We start from the raw sequence: 19,013 nt of genomic DNA, 5'->3' as shown, positions 1-19,013 counted from the left end.
GGAAAGTTATCAGAGAAGATGTTATACTTTTTACTAACAGAGATAATACACAATGGAAAAGGCTTTTTTTTAAAAGAATGAAAAGAATAAAACTAATCAAACCTTCTTCAGTTAATTTGCAAAGCACTATGTAAAGTATATTAACCTTAAAGGCATTATGTACCTGATTTAAATTCAGAGAAAGACTTGTTTTACTGTTTCTGAGTATTGAATAGGTTATAAAATTAATTTAATTTAGTAATGAAATACAACAGAACCCACCTCAGTTCCTCAGTATTGAAAAAGGTCTTGATGTTTATGAAAAACTAACCCCTCATATAAGAAATGAAATCATGTGAACAAACAGGACAGACACCAAAAGCTGAAATACTTCAGTTTATTCTAAAAATGAAAAAACAGGGGAAGACATTTGACTGTTTCAAGTGAAATGTGCAAAACATTTTTAGATTTAAGAAAAACAGATACAAGAGGTGATAGTTAGCCTTTTTTTTTTTTTTTGCATTAATAGGAATATCTATACTTCATGGAATAGAAAGGAAATTAAAAAACCAAGAAACAAATGGCAGTTATTTTTCTGTTGCTGACAGTGTTGGTTTTTGTTTTTACCACTATGAATAAGCAAGCCTTCCTTTTGCAGAAAAGGAATGGCTCCTTGTGCAACTCCTTGCAAAACCAGGGTAATATTTTGTTGACACTTGCATCTCATATTTCACAGTGCTGTCCCTTCATCAACATGCAATGACATCGTGGAGAAACCACCATGCCTATCTCATCCATCGATATGTTGTTTAATTTTCTTCCATGTAACTTCAAATTTCTGAGGGATGTCAATGCCACATGACTTACTGTAAGACAAAGGGAAAAAAAAATCTATGTTAAATCCAAAAAGAAGTAGACAAGAGAGAGGGAGAAGATAAACATGCTAGAATATAAATCAAGAAAATAAATCCAAAGCAAAAATAATTACTTTGGGATATTACAAATTTAATAAAGGAAGTATTTATAAAAAACAGCTAGCATGAAAATTCCTAGAACATGAAAAAATTATACTGAAGAAGTCAGCTGAAAAGCTTTGTTTTAAGCAATGTAATAAAGCTCAGATACAGAGCTCTTCACGAGTCTTTATGTAAATCTTTTTCAGAGCTTCAAGTAACCCAGCAACTTGGACATAAACCAGAAAAAAACCCCTAGTATTAATCACTTGTAGTGGTGCTAGAGTGGTTTCAACCTACCAGAGCACATATTTTTTGCAACCACAAAGACTGGAAACAAGTCCATCCATTCAAAAATGCAAAGAATGTGTATGATACTTGACAGTGCTAAGAAAATAATAAGACATAAAGAGTTGATCTTGCTTTTTCCTCACTTTTAGGGTGTCTAATACATGTCCTCATTCATCAGCCCTTTTAAATGTTAGGTGTATCAGATGACTTAAGTCTGATATTCACAGTGAGTGTCTTTTAATGTTATGACTGGAATAATTTGGAATTTGGTTGTACAGGTTATGTTCCTTGAAACTCAAGGGCTCCTGAATGATAGCAAAGTAGTCACAGTTCACAGAAATTACATGCATGTATTAAAAAAAACAAAATCCAGTGAAGATGTGAGGCTATTTTGAAATGAAAACTAACTAAGAAAGAAAAGGAAATAGAACACAGAAGTAAGAAGATAGATAAGTGTTTGGCACTATGTACACAAATGACACAAAGAAAATTTTGGTGGATACAGCTAAATTATGTGCTTTTCAGTTATACACACAAGTAATTTAAAGTAAGAGAAGCTAAAACATCCTATGCAAAATGACACAGTTAATACTCGCCCTTAAATCCTGCAGAGGAAGGTTTTGTGTTCAGAGGACGATGGTCCAGATTTAGAGAATGACTCAGCTCCCTTTGTAAGTCTTCCTTGTGCATGTGTTGAATCAGATGACAACACAGGAGCTGCTGAGGAGACAGCTGCAGGAGTAATTGGGTCAAGAAGCAACAGATAATTCATGAATTTTAAGAGTAATTCAGTATTTTAACTGTGTGGAGATGAAACAGCAGAAGGAGGAAATAGAAAAAATAATTCTAACAGTGTAGACAATTATCTTATGAACGAAGAAACCTCTTTATTTGCCCAAGTTAATTTCTTCACCATAGACAGTAAAAGAACCAGATTATGACAACCAGAAAAATGTCAGGAGAGGACTCAGTGTGGTTTATGAGACTAAGATTTAATGAGGATAAACCATGAAAGACTTTTGAAAATATTCCTACTTTATAGTGTACTATTCTCACTAGAGAGTAAGAATAGTAAGAATACTGTCATGGCTACTACTTCACTACTATCAACCTGACTGACCAAAGGAAGTGAACTCTATCACTGATTAAAAAAAAAGGAAGTTAAATTTATATAGAAGGTTGGTATTAAAGCAAAATTGTATATCTATAACAAAACATAAACATAATAATGTATACTATAATAATTTTGAATGATTATATATGAATATAATTGAAATATATTATATAACAATATATTATGATATATCTATAACAGATACTTAACAGCCTATGACAATACAAATGTGTAATGATAATTTTGCCTGGAACACTGTTATGAGTTTCTGTGACAGCATAAAGATGGGTTCCAGAGATTCAGAATAACTATAGGTCCAAGTGTTCTCATTTATCCTACCACAGTTATTCATATTTCAAATTCTTTGAGAAAAAAGAACTGGAATAAAAGAAGACATCAAAATATTTGTAATTTTTTACCAGGCCATAGCATTTTGAATACTTAAGTATTTCTACAGCATAATTTATCAACAGTTGGCTAGTGTAAGACTAGTGCACAATGAGCTGATTTGCTCTTGGCCCCAAAAGCCATGGAAATATAGTTTTTCATAAGATCTGTTGGGATTTTAACGTAAATTTGGTAAATACTACAAAAGCAGACTAAATTGGAAGAGATATTGTCCTTAAGTTTTTTATATTCTATATTGACAAACGACTGAATTGCTGACAGGCTGTAAAACAGGCCTTTGAACAGTATAAACACTCAAGATGTCTTCCATTTATAGAAACTTTTCTTGAGAAGCTCAATGACAAATTTGAACTTAACAATGAAATGACCTCCAGTTTTATACAGCCCTGCTGACAGTGCATGTCAGCAAAACTACTGTGATTTTGAAAAATCAGCCTGTGTCTACCCTGTCTCCTGGATTCTCCACTAAGGAATTTCAGTTTTATATTGCTGAAACTACTGATTTTAGTAAAGTAAATGGTTGACTGATAGAGGAATAAAAATGCAGAGGATGGTAGAAATTTGAGAGCCCAGGAGTAAAGATACTCAAAACCAGGTGGGAATAGGTAGGAGGGAAGCACATGTTTTAAGGTTTAAAAATAAAAGCAAACTTACCCAAAGCTGAGGAATTAGAATCCCCCAATGTAAACATCACTGTTCTTCTTGTGAAGGCCTCAGGGGCTGATGATTTATAAAGGAAGTCCTGTCTCTTGTCTGCATCAGGAAGATTGCCAAGCTCAGGACTTAAAGGCACATTGGAAGGGTGACCATCAAAACATCAGAAAAGTGAGGCTTTTCTGCATTAATCAGACAAATTATACTGTTAGAATATTTACTGGGCTAACAATAAACTCTAAGCAGTGTGTGTGCGGTGTAGCAAAGAAGATTTTCAGTGTAACAAACCAGAGGAAAACATAGGCAAACCTGTCTGGGAGTCCTTTCTAGCTGAGCTGCTGAACAACCAAGACTGAAAAAAACTTTTGTAGGAGGAAGCCTACAGTCATCATAGAAGACTGGGAACGAATGCAGCAGGTGTGGAGTCCTGTTTTCTGGCAATTATCTCATTTGCTATAAAATAAAAGAATTTTGGGCAACCTGGGTGCTTCAGGATCAGTAACAACCCAAGGAAAGCAGAGAAACAGTAGTTATATCAATTTATGATCTGGCTGTGACTCACTCCAGCCAAACCTTGCTGTGCTAAGTGGCAGGTTTTGTGAGGGACAGGGAAACTTTTTTTGAAAATCTGAGAGAAAGAGGAGAAAACAGATGGCAATCAGAGCAAGCTGATGATAGGTGGACACTGAATGGAAGCACCAAGTCTGCTTATCCTTGCTATAAAAGCCTCTGATCATAGTCCTGTGTGATCAGAGATCTCTGTCTGTGTCCCTTTCTCATGACCCAGCTGAGTACAGACTGTTTTCATTATGGCTTTACCTGTAAAGGACAAAATCAGGTAGACTGATAGGAGAATCAAGGAAGGAGAAAAACAAATCCAACCTCTTATTACACATGCCCACTCTGCTCCTAGAAATACCTGCCTTCCTCTCCTTTTGTAGAAGAAATGGCTGGGCTGCGGGAATGGCACATTCAGCAGGGACTAAGCCTTGGGGAAGCAGATTGTTGCAAACCAGCTGTTCCCGCAGCAGCAACTGCCTGCCCTGAGTGGATGTCTAACACTGTGAGAGCTTGAAAAAGAATTTGAAAGATTGTATCACCTGGGGATGGATCACAAGCCAAAAGAAAGCAGAGATATATTAGGACCAGAAAAAGTTGTCAGTCTCTTTTCTAAGTTTATGGGGTAGAGGCAGGCAAGCCTTGAATTATGACCAGGGTGTATTTAAGTCCTGTAGTGGATGCCCTGGACACAGAAATGTATTTAGTTTTAGGGCCTGCAGACACTGGAACAGTACAGAAAGAGCTGGCAAGCCATTTGAGGGAAGAAGTGATCTAGGGGACACTAAATAATAGCAGGCATGAAAAACAAACAAAAAGTCCATCAGAGTGCATGACTCAGATGCTATAAAAACTGCTCCTTTTTTGTCAGCATTCACTCTCATATATTCTTCTCTGGTAAAAGTGGCAAAAGGGGGATGACAAAGCGAAAAGAGGCAGAAAAGTAGTCCATGCACATACGCAATGGTAGGAAATAGTGTAGTAAGGAAGTAGTCAGACCGAAAGCAAACACACATGGAAACAAGGTAAGAAAACTGTGGAAGTGATCCTGGAACTAGCAGATCCAGAACTAACTGAAGACTGGCCCAAAGAAAAAGGCAACTAATTGCTTATGTCCCACCTTTACAGACACCCAGGTGAACCTCCCTACTTGGGGGTGGCCTGCCTTCCCAGTGGAACTATGGCACAAGTGGAAAGTGAAGAGCCTGGATGCTGCCTGAGATAACAGTACAATGCAGAGAGAAACAAAAAAAGCTGCATATTCAAGCAGGAGAAATCATAACTGCTGCGAGCAGGATGTCTCCTGATGTGTGATGATGCCCTGCTCCAGGGGCTGATGGTACAAGCATGAGGAAATCTGCACTGAGTGGCTGCTTAAGCTAAAATGACACTGGGCACCAATATTAACCATTTTCTGAGTAGAATTAGGTAATAGAATACAACATCCAGGGAGAATTTTAAGAGATAAACAAGGCTCAGAGACATCAGAAAGGAAGGGTGTTTGAAACTGAGGAAAACTGACTGAGAGTCATCAGCACTTAAACTATTCTAATGGAACTGGGACAACATTACCTTGAAAAAACCAAAATTTACCCATATAATACATGATTGTAATTAATATATTACCTGTGAAGACTGCCATTTGGATTAAAATACAAATATTTAGCTGTTTGTTGCAAAAACCTGTTATCTAAAAATATATATATATAATAATATGAAGTTACTTGTTGTACTAAGTTGCAATGAAGTAGTTATTCGATTAGTATGTACTTCAACATAAAATATTTAGGAAACAGAAATGCAGCTAATAATCTTGTATATCCTCAGAAACTCACACTGAAGGAGGTGCTGAGTGCCTGGGTAACTAAGGTAACTATTAATTACATTTGCTCCTTTTATTTCCCACAGATAACACAGTTTAAGCAATCCCTTCCAAATGCACTCATACTGGAAGCTGTGTATCACTTAGTTTTCTTTACTGTATAATTTTGTTAAGCTGCATACATATGGAAAAAGTGAAAGTCATACCACTTTTCTTTTAACTGAAATGCCATGGCTGATTTTAAAAATGAGCATGATATAAACCTTTCTAACAAGAGAAAAAGGATACAACCTAAAGGATTTATCTCTAAGAGAGAAAATACCTATGTGAAGACAGATTAGTTCTTCCTAATCCATGAATACTGATGCTCCCAACAAAAATGTCTATGTATATATCTGTCTTGGATGGAGATTTCTATATTTATAGAAATGTAGAGTTTTGAACGTTCTAAGGAGAAAAGGCGAATCACCAAGGCACACAAAATTTTCTACGGAAAAATGTATTGCATACAATACAATGACCTATGGCAACGGACTGCACACCTGTAAGTGTAGCTCTGTATCACTGGGATTGTGCAGGCTGCGGCTTCAGTTTTTGTACTGGGGATACTCTAAGACAAAAATTACATAATCATACTCCCAGACCTTTCTGTATGCCAAAGCATTTTCTGTATAACAAGTATACATGGCATACATGTATATGTAAATGCATTATTAATGGGAGTATTGGGGTTTGTTTGGGTTTGTTTCTTCCAAATTCAACTAGTATTTTGAAAAACGAGAGGGTTAAAATATTCATTGGACTAACAAGAAGTTCTTAGTTCCATATTTGGTGTTTTCTTCTAACTGCAGCAAAATTTTGAGTGCATCATTAAGCATCTGGTCCCTGCCCCATCTTTCTGTTCATTCAACACACTGTTGGTCGCAGCTGAGAATCAATTGGGTCAAATGCCACTGACTGCCATTAAAAAGTAAACCAGAACGAATACTGACAAGATCTAAAAGGCTATCTGTGGAAAGCATTTTGGACTTCCAAAACTTCTGCATTTCACACACAGTTTGCACCAGATCCATCTGCTTTTCCTGCAGTGAACTCGGGATAGAGGGATAGACTTGAATTCATGAATACAACTGAGCCACCATTCTGCTTTTTGAAAACTAAAATAGTTCTATACATACTAATGAATTTATATTGACAGAGCTGTCAGAGCATTAGCAGTATGCCTCTCCTCCTTTCTAATCACCTCACTTGACCTCCCGAAGGATTAGATGTGTTACCCTCTGAACGATTATCTGGCAACCTCACTTTCTTTTCTGAGTAAAAGGCCAGGCAGCCTAAATGCCTGTAGTGTTTCAGGGAGGAAAGTGGGACTATGCAACCAAGAAACGCCCAAGGTAAGATCATTCCTCAGGGGTTTTAGCAAAGACCTGACAATGAACAGCAAAAAAGCAAAATTGCTGCTGATGCTGTGGAGTTTCATTCTCAGTTCTAAGTGTCTTGGATATAAGGAATACAATATTTGGCAAGTGTTAATAAGTTCCTTGTTTAATAGTAATATATTGTTACAGGAGCCACTGCAATTATAGCAAGAATGTTCCTCTGGGGCAACTATCCCAGACAGTTCAAGCTACTTATTTTCTAAGTGTTAGAGACAAACACACATTGGTAAAACAGAGGTGACAGCTACGAAGAATTGTGACACGGCACTAAGGAGAGAGTCCAGAATGTTTTATGTTCTTCCTCCAATGCATAAACACATATGCAAACACCAGGAAACTGCAGGAAATTATAGAAAGTTGTTACTATTGGCAGTAATTTCTTTTGAGGAATATAGAAGGCATACAACTGACAGAGTACGTACAACATCCAAAAATGTTGTGAAATTCCAGAAGTTTTTATTTGTGTTTTGTCTCTCTGAACTGTTTCACAAATTCTGACTTGATTATTTATTAAGACTCATAGACACTTTCACAACAAACACTGTTCACTTTCACAACAAACATTGTTCTACATCTGTGGATGTTTTAAAATTGGTATCACACTTTGAAGTGTCTTGATCAATGTGCAAACAACTTCGAAAAATATTTCTATTTTTTAATATTCTCTTATACAAAATAAGGACACCAAAGCATATCACACTACAATATTGTGAAAGCAAGAATAAGTAATTATTTAGGACTTTCATTTTGGAATGTGTTTCTATTTTGCTCTGAATGGTAAGTGAAAATGGCATTCCCATCAACTGTGCTTACTGGAATCTTACAACCCTGAAACTGGCTTTTTAGTGTTTCAGATGGCTATTTGTTTTGATCTTTGAAGATGTGTTGTTATGTAAAGCTCCTGAAACCATGACAGGGCCAAAGTGATATGTTAAAAGACAGTACCAATACCCTACATTTCTTATAAACCTCAAACTTAAAATTCTGAAACCTCTAAACTAATAGATATACCAACAGATACTTGGAATGCTTAATTTTCAGGGATAGATGCTTTGTTCTTCATAAGCAATCAAACAGTTGAATCCTTGCTGTTGGCACAGTTTTAATTATGGAACAGTGACGTGACGTTTGGCAGCAGCTGTGCAACACTGACCATTTCCTTTCTCCCATGTTTCTCACCTTGGCAAATCCAAAGATAGGGATAAGTGTCATGGGATCACAGAATAGCTTGTGTTGGAAGGGACCTTTAAAGGTCACCTACTACAACCACCCTATAATGAGCTACAGCTCCATGCCCAATGTCTGACCTCTCTGGGAAGACTATCAGGATAAAGGATAATTATTTTTTAAGGGGGGCATTTGCTTTGGATCTGGATGACAACTGTGCAGTTAATTTCTTATGGATCCTTGAACAAATAACAGGGGAAGTTTGGCTGGCCAATATGGCAAAACAAGCTAATTATCCTTCAAACTTTGAACTCCACTTTGCGTTAAGAACTGAATGTGAAGAAACCAGTCCAAAAGTGTGAGGTTGCAATGGGTACCATAACATGCTCAGATGTCTGAAATGTCTATAAAGGATAGGGGAGCCTTCAAGAATCCATTATTCTGGAATATTGAAGTGCAAATTGTTTTCAATAGCTGTCTCTGTCCACAGGAACACCTTTTCTTGATAGTTTGCATTATGAGATCTAGCAAAGGCACAAGTCACACGTTGTCAGCTCTTGCTCATGGATTACCTCTCATCTTTAAGTCATGGGTAGGTGCAACAGCAATAAAAATACATCTCCTCACACGCAAGCAAGCACAGCAGGCCAACCATACCTAGATGTGAAAAGACTTTCAGGAAAAGGAGTTGGGAGGAGTTCTGCCCAGACTAAAATGATAACAACTCTTGATATAGCCTTTAAATATTGGACTGAACCATACAAAGACCATGCCTCGTGACTTGTCACCTTAAGATATTGGCAACTCTTAAATGTTCTCAACTGTCATGGGTTTTGTAAAGAGTGTATTATTCTATTCCATCTGGGTGGAGCAGAATTGCTCATCTTTGCCCAAATGGGTCAGTGTCACTTATCAGATGGTGGAGCAGCTACTTATCTCTCTTCATTGTTTCACTACTTCCATGGGAATGTCTTCTGCTAATGGATCATTAAGAGCCCATCAATGACATTACACATTACAGTGCACTATTGTAAGCTGCTCCACACAGGGAGGAGGAGCCAAACCATCTTAGCCTAGATAAAAAGGAGCCACAGTCCCACTAGGTATCCAGTTTTTCCACCGGATCCCTGGAGGAAGACCGGACCCATCTCACCATTACTGGACCCTTTTTCTTCAACAAGACCATCTCTACTCCAACAGAACCACATCTGCCTCTCCAGGAGGGCTTACTGTGGACTGCTTCCAACACCCTGACCAACAGGGTGTCAGGTTGTATTTCTGACTTTGTCAGGGTTTTTCTAGGATTTCTTGTTTGTTTGTTTGCTTGCTTATTCTTCTGTACTACAACATCTGTATTTTTATATCCCTAGTAAAGAACTGCTATACCTATTCCCAAAATCTTTGTCTGACAGACTTTTAATTGCAAATTTATGATAATTTGGAAAAGGGGGGGAGGGGCTTACATTTCAAGGGAGACTCCAACCCTCCCTGGCAGATCCCTGTCTGTCTAAACCAAGACATCAACACAGAGTTAAAAAATATCCTGCTGCCTTTGGTACTTGCCATCTCTTCTCAGACAAGTTAAACTGTGGGATTGGGGATTGTCTATATGAGCTGCAAAGCAGGAGCCTGTACCCTGAAGACAACTCAGACAGGCCTGGAAGCCTCTTACAGAGCCAGGTCAGGACCAGGGCCCAGGCCTGCTCTAAGCCACTTGGTATAGAAGAACCTGGAGTTCAGGAATTTGCTCTGTAAGAGCCAGTCAAGGCCAGAGACCTCACAGATTCATTCTGGCTGAAACATGAAAAGAAACTATTGAAGAGGGAGAATCTGAACCAGTGTCTTAATAAAGAAAAAGTTTTTTTCCTAACTTAGTTTCTATGTTTTATCATGTCTGTCATCTTTTGCAAACTAAGTGCAATATATTGGTGAATCAAAATGGAGGTGCTGCATGACAGAAGTAGCCATTTTTCTCTTCAAAATTTAGGTTTATCTTTGAACTTCGAATATTAAAAAAAATCTAAATTGATTTTATAAATTTAACTATACAATTACTGCTCACCACCACTCTGCAAAATTTTAAAGTATACATAACTTAAGCAAGAACATCCTTTGAAAGACTGCTTTGGAGTAAGTGATATACTCCAGCCTCACTGGTAACTGAGTGCCCGACTCACGCCTTAGACACACCGTTCTTATATGGGGACTGCTGTCCCCATCAAAGAGCAGTTATTCCCAACAGTCCTCCTCTTTCTGTTTCTACTGGCAGCAGCAGCTGGCAGCTTTGTATCCATCCCTGACAAATGCACAAAGACACATTCAGCTGTTGGGACAATATTCATTGTCTGAACTGCTGGTTTTGCCTCCAGGTAGAGGATTAAATGGCAGTGTCCTGAGAGCCAACCTCAGCTCATGGTGGGAACACCAGGATTGTGGTGTAATCAATGATCAAAATAACATATGCCTTAGTATCTTGGAGTTACTTGTGACAAAGCAGGCAGATAAAATCATGCCGAGGTTGTAAAATGAAACATGAGTAGATACCAATGGTATGTTTATACATGTCCTGGTGCAGAGAGTGCTAAATATAACACTGGGGCATTGTCTGTTATAAGGACAGGGGCTATCTGCAGAATTTAACTTCCTGAAGTTCAAGGTTGCTTGTATATGAGGCTGGATGATGTGTCATTTCTTAAAATGAAGGTCCCTGAAGGTCTCAAAGAGGTCCCTGTCTCCAGGGAGGTGCAAGTCACAGCTACATTCCTACACAAATTGCTATTGCTCATTTATAGATGTCTTTCTTGTGTTTATGCTGAAAAGCTAATAACAATGCTGTGAACTTGCTTTGGCTTCCTGACAATGAATAAAACCAAAGAAACTGAGCTAAGACTGAAGCTCCTCTTTCCAATGCTCATGCATTCAGAGGCTGCAGGAATTGCTCTCCCACCTCCACTTCAAACAGCAGGTGCCCTCTCCAGTACCAAACACCTGGAAGCCGCAGAGCAACAGCACATGTAACATGCAACTATTGTACAAAACCCAATTTCCTGGCTCTTGATAATAGGCTGGAATTTCTCTTCTCCTTTTAGTTGGCCAAGCTAGTTAAGTGTGAGAGTGAGGACAACCCATTTGCAGAAGAATACGATGCACACAATATGAGGAAAGAAGCAAAAAGAAGATGGTAAGAGTTGTTTAACGTTGGTTTAGCACAGGCACTGGAATCACTGCCACACAGAGAGTTTTGACAAGCCTAGGTAACTTTAAAAACAGTTTTTCAGTCTCCAGTGACTGAAGGAATTGTGGCCACTGTGAAAAAAGAAAAAAACCCTTGATCAATCAGAGCAGGATACGACAAGTAGTTCTGCTACAGCATCAATGCTGTTTCTTTCAATAACCAAACTAAAACTCCTTGGGCCTCCTGTTAGGGCAACTGTTCCAGCAAACAGCATGACTGCTGCCCTACAGTCTTAGGACAGAATATTTGTTGTACTCCAAAAGGAGAAGAACAAAGGTACTTGGACTTTTGCCTGTGCAGTTAAAAACTGCTACAGGGAAGGAAATACAGTGTAGTTAAGTGTACATGCACTGTTGATGAAACAAATCATTATGGAAACTCTCACTGTAGCCAGTTTTGGGAGAAGTAATAAATGAACTGTTAGTGTTCATCACACACGGTGCTGTTAGTCATCTGGCAGACGGGAAGGAGAAAGAGCACTGAAGTTCAGAGGAAGCCAGGATAGAGGGGATGAGTCTCAAACTGAGGACAACAATTTTGGAGATGGTTGTGGGAACGAGTTAGGGTATCCAGAAGCTGAAAGGTTTACAAACCGTGGCTGAAAAGCATACAAAAGAGGCCTCTAAATAAACTTTCTCACTACATATCAAAACAAAGCAAAATTGCTGGACCTTAAATAAAAGTGCTCAGTGCTGGCCTAGAGGCATGGTCAGGCTGGTGATTAGTTGCCTTGGATATTTGGTGGCCTATCCAAAAACGAGACATGTTGATATTAGGTCAAAACCTTCTACACCTGTGCTATTCAGCATTTGGAGCTGCACTAGGATCAGCTGAACTAATCTTACCACGTTTGGAATTTATGTGTCTGATACAGCAACATTTTGCCGCACACAGACACGGTGTTTTTGAGAACTCGGGGATGTCCCCAGACTCTTGTTTTGCTGAGCTGTCTGTGAGCACGCCAGCACCCTATCAAACAGTCGAGAAATTTATTCCGGCAATCCTGATGATGCCAAATCTGCTTTGGGGGGTGTTGATGTCGGCTGGGGTGTGCGGTGGGCTTTATGTGTGTGGGAACGCAGAGTTCACCCGGCAGCTGACACGCTGAAAACGACATCAAAGAGCCACTAAGAAAACAAACTGGGGGACCGCCGAGCCACGGCAGGCAGACATCCCCCTCCTGCCGGGCGGCTCGGCTCCCGCAGATCCTTTATTTTCTGTCGCAACTTTTTTTTTTATTATTTCCCCTGCCTTCACGGCACGCCGTTCGGAGACCGGCGCTGCTCGCACACCGCCCGCGGCTCCTTCCCGCCCCGCGGGCGGCAAGCCGGGTTTGCCGGGCCGACCCCATCGCCGACACGAGCCGGGCAGCCCGGGCACCCCGCCCGCAGCCGCGCAGCCCCGGCCCCGCCGCACCGCGGGCGGGGAGGGGCGGCGGAGGCGGCCCCGGCGGCGCCCCGGGCGGTGGGCGGGGAGAGGCAGGGGCGCCCGGCCGCCCGCCCGGCCCCCTCCCCGCCTGTATTTAGCGGCGGCGCGGATCGCGCGGAGCCCGCGGCGGCGACATGGCCGCCGCCTGCCCGGAGCCGCCCAGGTTGCAGCAGCTGCTGGAACGGGACCCTTACCTGGCGCCCTTCCGAACCGACTTCCAGCGCAGGTACGGCCGCGCAGGGGAAGCGCCGGCCCGCCCGCCCCTGGGGGCGCCGCGGCGGGCGGTGTCCCCTCCCCCGCGCCGCCCTCCCCTCCCCTCGGCCGGGGCGGCTCCGCTTCCCTTCCGGCGGGGCTCGGCGAGGCCTCCCGGGCCGGGGCGCTGCACGGAGGCCTCGCCCGCGGACCTCCCGCCGGCCTGGTCCGGAGGCGGCGGCCCCCGGGCTGTGCGGCGCCTCGGGCGGCAGCGCCGCGCCCGCGGGCCCTCCCGGAGCGGCGGGGGGCGGCGGCGGCGCCCGGGCCGGCCGGGCCCGCGGGGCGCCGCCGGGACGGCTTGGGACAGTCTCGGCATCATAGAAGGGTTGGAGTTGGAAGGGACCTTAAAGATCACCGGGTTGCAACCGTGCTGGCGTGGGCGGGTACACCCTCCGCTTGTTCAGGTTGCTTAGAGCTGCATCCAGCCTGGCTTTGAACACTTCCAGGGATGGGACAACCACAACTTCACTGGCTAACCTGTTCCAGTGCCTCACCACCCTTAGAATAAAGATTTTTTTTCCTCATATCTAGTCTAAACCTACTCCTAGAATGAACCTGCTTCCCCTCGACCTGTCGCTGCGTGTAAATAGTCTAGCCTTATCTTTCCTGTAAGTTCCCTTCAGGTACTGTAAGGGTGCCATTAGGTCACCCCAAAACCTTCTCTTTCACTGGCTGCACAATCCTAATTCTCTCAGCCTTTCCTCATAGGAGAAATGCTTCATCAGCTTGGTGGCCTCCTCTGGACTCGTTCCAGAAGGTCAGTGCCCTTCCTGTGTTGGGGGTCCCAGAGATGGATTCAGTCAGGACGTGAGGGTGATGCACCAAGCTACCATCCATAACAAAAGTGTTTAGCTGCAATAATCTGTCAATAAACTGCTCCTGAATCTCATCTTTCTGGAGAATTTTCCTGCCGGCTTGTGTTTTGAGGTGTCTCTGAACCACCAGCTCAGCTGTTTGGCAGACCTGCAATGCACGATGTAGCAGGGTGTACGGTAGGTTGGTGCCAGGTTGCCGGGCTGAGCATCCCTTTTTTTGTGCCTCTCGCTGGGAACTGTGACGCTAACCCTCTGCCCAGGGCCTGGGTGAGAGCCTGCTAGTAGCAGCCTGGGCCAAAGGAGGCCTGCATCCTGCAGAGCCAGGCTGCTGGCCTGGAAAAGCTGCTGAAACCTCACCCGCCGCCTGAGCACAGCCGTCGGGAGCTTTTATGTTGCACATTTATGTTGTGTTTCACTAGTGGTTGTCTGGCAATCAAAATAATTGTAGTACTGACCAGTGCACTGTGTCCAGAAGTCTGGAAAAGTCTCTGTGTGTGAGGGATGTGAGAAAGAATATAAGTTTATTTTTTTTACAGTTTTTGGTTGTGGTTTTTTTTTTTTTTTTCCCATTTTTTTCTTCCCTGTTCTAATGTTCAACATGGTTTAACGTTACCAGGTGTCCTGTTGGGTTCTGGTGTTGAATAGTGGAAAGTCTAGATCTTGTAAAATAGGATTTACCATTGAGTAAAGTATTAGGCTCACTTGCAGTGCATTTTCTCAAACTTAATCTCTTAATGACAGAACAACTGAAGAGTTTTATGGTTCCTGACAACTCCTGGCCATGCATGCAGTGCTGTAAAACTAATTTTTTTCAGCGGGAAGCCAGGGTAGAGGAATTAATAAATGGGCATATCTGGGTCTTAATAAAAGTATTTTTTAAAACATTTGGGCTTCCCGAATGTGCCTGCCATCAAAACAGTCATATTGTGGGTAGCGTTGTTTGTATTTCTGAGGATAGTATGACTGTACAGTGAGTTTGCAAAACTTTCGTGTACTTCTGATATTTGTGCATCTAGAGCATAGAGCTGGTCCTGTCTTGTCTCTGTCTTGTCACTTTCTGCCTCCTGTACCTCCAGTTGGTCAATTGCTGTAGAATTATTGTGCAAACACGTATCCTGTTAATTAATTTAAAAGAATAAAGGAAAACTTTTGTGGCAATCTGTGATAAACTGGATGATTTATTCTAAGCCCAAGGAAACAGCACATCCTGCGGATGGTGGAGAGTGCCAGGGAGGGGAAGTTGTAAGCCCAGGGAAATGCCTGTTAGTGTCTGCATGCAATGCTCATTGGGGTTTCTATGAATTGTGATTCAGTCTGTATTCAGCTTCGGGTGTATTTTAGAAAGAGTGCCCAGGAGAAGGGAGTTTTGCAGCCTAGTTGCTGTCTGTGTGAAGAACCAGTTCTTTAGGGCCTTCAGTATATGGGATTTGCTTACTTTATGTCCTGTTCCTTTGCTGGGGGAGGTGGTGAACCAGCCCTGCACAGCTGTGTGCACTCTATCAGAAATCCTTAGTGTGAGACTATGTGATCTGCCAGGCTAAAGGATCCTCATGCATTTATCTGGTGGTTGTATGACCCAGCACTGCGGTATGGGGCCAGTTAAATAACTCAATGGATCTGGTTTCCTACACCATACATGGTGCAGAAAAAGGCTGTGATGAAGCTGCCAGGAATATGTGCTGTTTAGCAAATCTGTGTGTTGAGAGTGGATTGTTTGTCAGCTGCTTGCTATGGCCTTATCATTGGTAGGACAGGAGGGCTATATTAGCAATGAATTTAGTTTTGTAGAGTAGGGAAACTAAGTAGAAGTTATGCTACTCAACTGCTGAGCCTGTGGCAATCTGTTCATTATTCCTTCTGTTACTGTTGACTGACTTTCTCTAACTTTGCTCTGGATACCCCTGCCCAGTGACTTTTTTTTTTTCCCCACTTGAGTAGTTTAGACAACAAACAAAAGTACATGCGGTCTCTCAGTTCAGAAGGTTGAGTTTTTCCTGATAGAGGGGATGGGAGACAGATTTGGTGCCTGGCACCCTGTAGCACTAGAAGTATTTTACTTGCTTGGATTAGGAAGCTTTGGGGGAAAATAGAAGTGAAAGAAACTTGATCAAATATAATATACATGGATACATTTTCTGTAGTAGCCTCAATCTCTTTGTAGAGTTTGCGATGAAGCCGACCTTACTGAATATTAAACCAAATCATCATGGAGTGATGGAAGTTTTATTGCTTATAGCTATCATACTGTGTATTACCTAAAAAAAAAACAAAAAATGGGGCTTTTGACAGAGGATTAAGGATGCTTGAGAAACAAAGCTTTTAAACATCTGTTAGTGGGGATCCTTATATTATACCTTGTGCAATAAGAAGTGAATTAGTCCTCCCCTTATCTTGCTCAGTAAAAGTTCTTTTGTAGAAGTGATGGGAGATAAAAGACTTGGGGCCTAATCTTGGCAGTGACATCAGCAAGTTGCTGAGTTGCCCTTTGGGCTTGAGTCTATCTGCTCTCTTATCTGTGGTACTGTATGAGCATGGCCAGGTGATTGTTAGTAGAGAACTTTGTATCCATGGGTGTCAGAGGCTGCACGGGTGATTTGGTTACTCTCACACTCAAAACCCGACCACTGCCCCTGTTGGATTGCGTTGCTCAGGACCTTGTTGGGCTGGGCTGGAGCCTCTGAGGATGTATTTCTTCAGCCTCCCTGGGCACCCTCTCTCTGTCTTTGGCCACCCAAATTGTGGAAATTTCTTTTCCAATACTTAACGTGATGCAACCTTGTTGCTTCTGGTCTGTTTTCCCTGTTTCCCTGGAAGTGCAGTCTGGCTCATTCTTTACGCACTTGCAGCTACCTGTCCTCATAGATAGCTTAAAGCTATGGATATGAGCAGCCCACGCCTCCTCAGGTTACCTTGTGGACATTTGTTTTGGGGAAACTCATCTCTCAAGCTCTACGTGTGTGCCATAGGTAGAAGATGGCAGACCAGGAACAAAAAGCTGTCTTCTGGAGAGGCTCTATTGTGTTCCTGCTCATCTAGGCCTCTCTTGCTGGGGTTCTCATCTGCCTCTCCTGGCCTGTGCTCCTTCACTCTCAGGATGGTGACCAGGTCTGCACAGCAGCATAGCTAATACTGAGATCTTTGTGCATTCTTTTGTTTTTCCTTTCTCTCGGAGGGAGTGGTTTGCTGAAGGACAGGCAGGCTTTAGTCACATCAGACTGGATTCTGCAGTGTAATATGATTGTCCTGATTCACCTTGAGAATTGCCAGATCCATGATGAAATGAATCGTGATGTTGCCTCAAGTTCTGAAAATTTTCCTCTTGCTTCCAAGGACTGTCTCCTTTAACCTCTTGCCAAGTGTAACTCTGTGCTTTAGACAGCTGACTGTTTCCCCTCTCTTTCATAATGCCTCAAGAAGTGCTGAATGAGTGCTTTGATAGGAGCAAAAGGTTCCTCTATAGAAGTAATGCCTAAAAAATGATGGTAGGACCTAGAAATGCCCTAAGCATGGAGGATGGACTGACATAGTTAAATGATTGACTAACATGAAGAAAGACTTCTGGTCACATTCCCTTTTCAATACTTTGTCATGCCTGGGCATGTTGCATATGGTGTTCATGGAGAAAAGAGAAATCTGTAATTTTTTTTCTTTTGATGAATGCCTGAATTTGATCTTGAGTCAAAGGAAGGAGTCGGTTCTTTGGGATGAAGGGAAATCAGTGTCTATATAGTGACAGTGATTTGGTCCAAATGTATGTTATTCAGATCTCTAAACAAGAATTTGCTTAAAAAAACAAAAAAATCCCCAAGTGATAGGGTTTGTGTAGGGTATCACTGTGCTACATTGTTTGACCATCTGTGATATGTTTTCCAACAAGTATTTTGTTAAGTCTTAAGTGTTATTTAGACTAAAGACTTTGTATAATTTAGTATGTATTTTTAGTCTTTTACCTCTTAAAGCATAATTGGTTCAATTAAAACCATTAATGCCTGTGGTGTAATTGCATTTTATGGAATGACAAACTGGTGCTAGAAAGTGCTGCCTATTAGAATTTTCTGCTGTAACAATGTGCATGGCTTATTATATTTTACCAGACCATGTAACTGCCTCTGTAACCTTCTGATTATGTAGTCTTTGGTGAAAGCTTTTTTTGAATAGTTAATTTATAGAATAAACAAGAAAATACAATACCAATGCATAGCTTCAGTCTTTGTCTTCAAAAAATCATTGGTTTGTTGAGCTGGCTAAAATGCTGCTGGTAGTGCTTGGCCATATGAATGGGTTGAGTGAGAGGGGTTTCATTCATTCTGAAGGGTTGGCAAGTTGGTTGAGATGGGGGCATGTACTCAGTGGCTTCTGTAGCAGTGTCAATTACCAAGATGTCCTGTCTCTTGGCTCATAGCTTTCTCCTAGTGTTCCGAGATCTCTCCATTCTTACAAATGGGAAATACCCACCATGCTTCCATTTTTAGCTCCCATTTTGTATCTGCTTAATATCAGGTAAGGCTGCTTTATGGTTCTGTCTTTTTTAATCTTTTTTGAAGATGAACAGTGGTGGATACCTGAGGTATTAAGAAAAGCTGGATTTTGCTTTTCCAGTGTGCCTCGTCCAGGCTGTTGTATGGGTGGGCGGAACTAAATATTCATGAGAAACCATGTCATATATGGCTGTATTTTTGTTGGTTTGGATGGCATCCCATAAGTTCAGTAGAGTTCTGTTGATTCTAGAACCCGACCAATTTGATGGAATGTATCCTTCTGTGTTATTGTAGTCTCTAGCTGATGTGCATTGGAATTACTGTGACAAGCGTAGTTGACTGTCTCACTGATGACCTTAATTTTTAAGTGTGTGAGGAAGTACTTAAAAGGGCCTATGTATATATGTGTGTCTGATGTAG

The 19,013-nt window shown here is 41.6% G+C and overlaps 1 protein-coding gene and 1 long non-coding RNA gene across 3 annotated transcripts in view; one reads left to right on the top strand and one right to left on the bottom strand.

Moving 5' to 3' along the window:
- Positions 1-377: 377 nt before the first annotated feature.
- LOC136305045 (uncharacterized) lies at positions 378-13,330 on the bottom strand. Its single transcript, XR_010724990.1, has 4 exons — positions 13,243-13,330; positions 3,400-3,581; positions 1,820-1,955; positions 378-845 (listed from the first exon to the last, which is right to left on the bottom strand). It is a non-coding gene; the product is annotated as an uncharacterized lncRNA (long non-coding RNA).
- GBE1 (1,4-alpha-glucan branching enzyme 1) overlaps positions 13,110-19,013 on the top strand; it is a 138,079-nt gene continuing 132,175 nt past the window's right edge. The window contains exon 1 of one of the 2 annotated variants that reach the window (XM_066208439.1): positions 13,110-13,274. In XM_066208439.1, the coding sequence (XP_066064536.1) occupies positions 13,183-13,274 (92 nt within the window). In that variant the 5' untranslated portion in view covers positions 13,110-13,182. The remainder of the gene's footprint in view (positions 13,275-19,013) is intronic. The other variant, XM_066208445.1, reaches the window with a different exon arrangement.

Source organism: Chamaea fasciata, unplaced genomic scaffold (genome assembly GCF_029207755.1).
Source record: "Chamaea fasciata isolate MVZ Bird 193981 ecotype frontalis unplaced genomic scaffold, bChaFas1.0.hap1 SCAF_2, whole genome shotgun sequence".
Classification (NCBI taxonomy): domain Eukaryota; kingdom Metazoa; phylum Chordata; class Aves; order Passeriformes; family Sylviidae; genus Chamaea; species Chamaea fasciata.
Note: the sequence above shows the minus strand (reverse complement) of the source record. Positions and strands in the feature narration are given on the sequence as shown.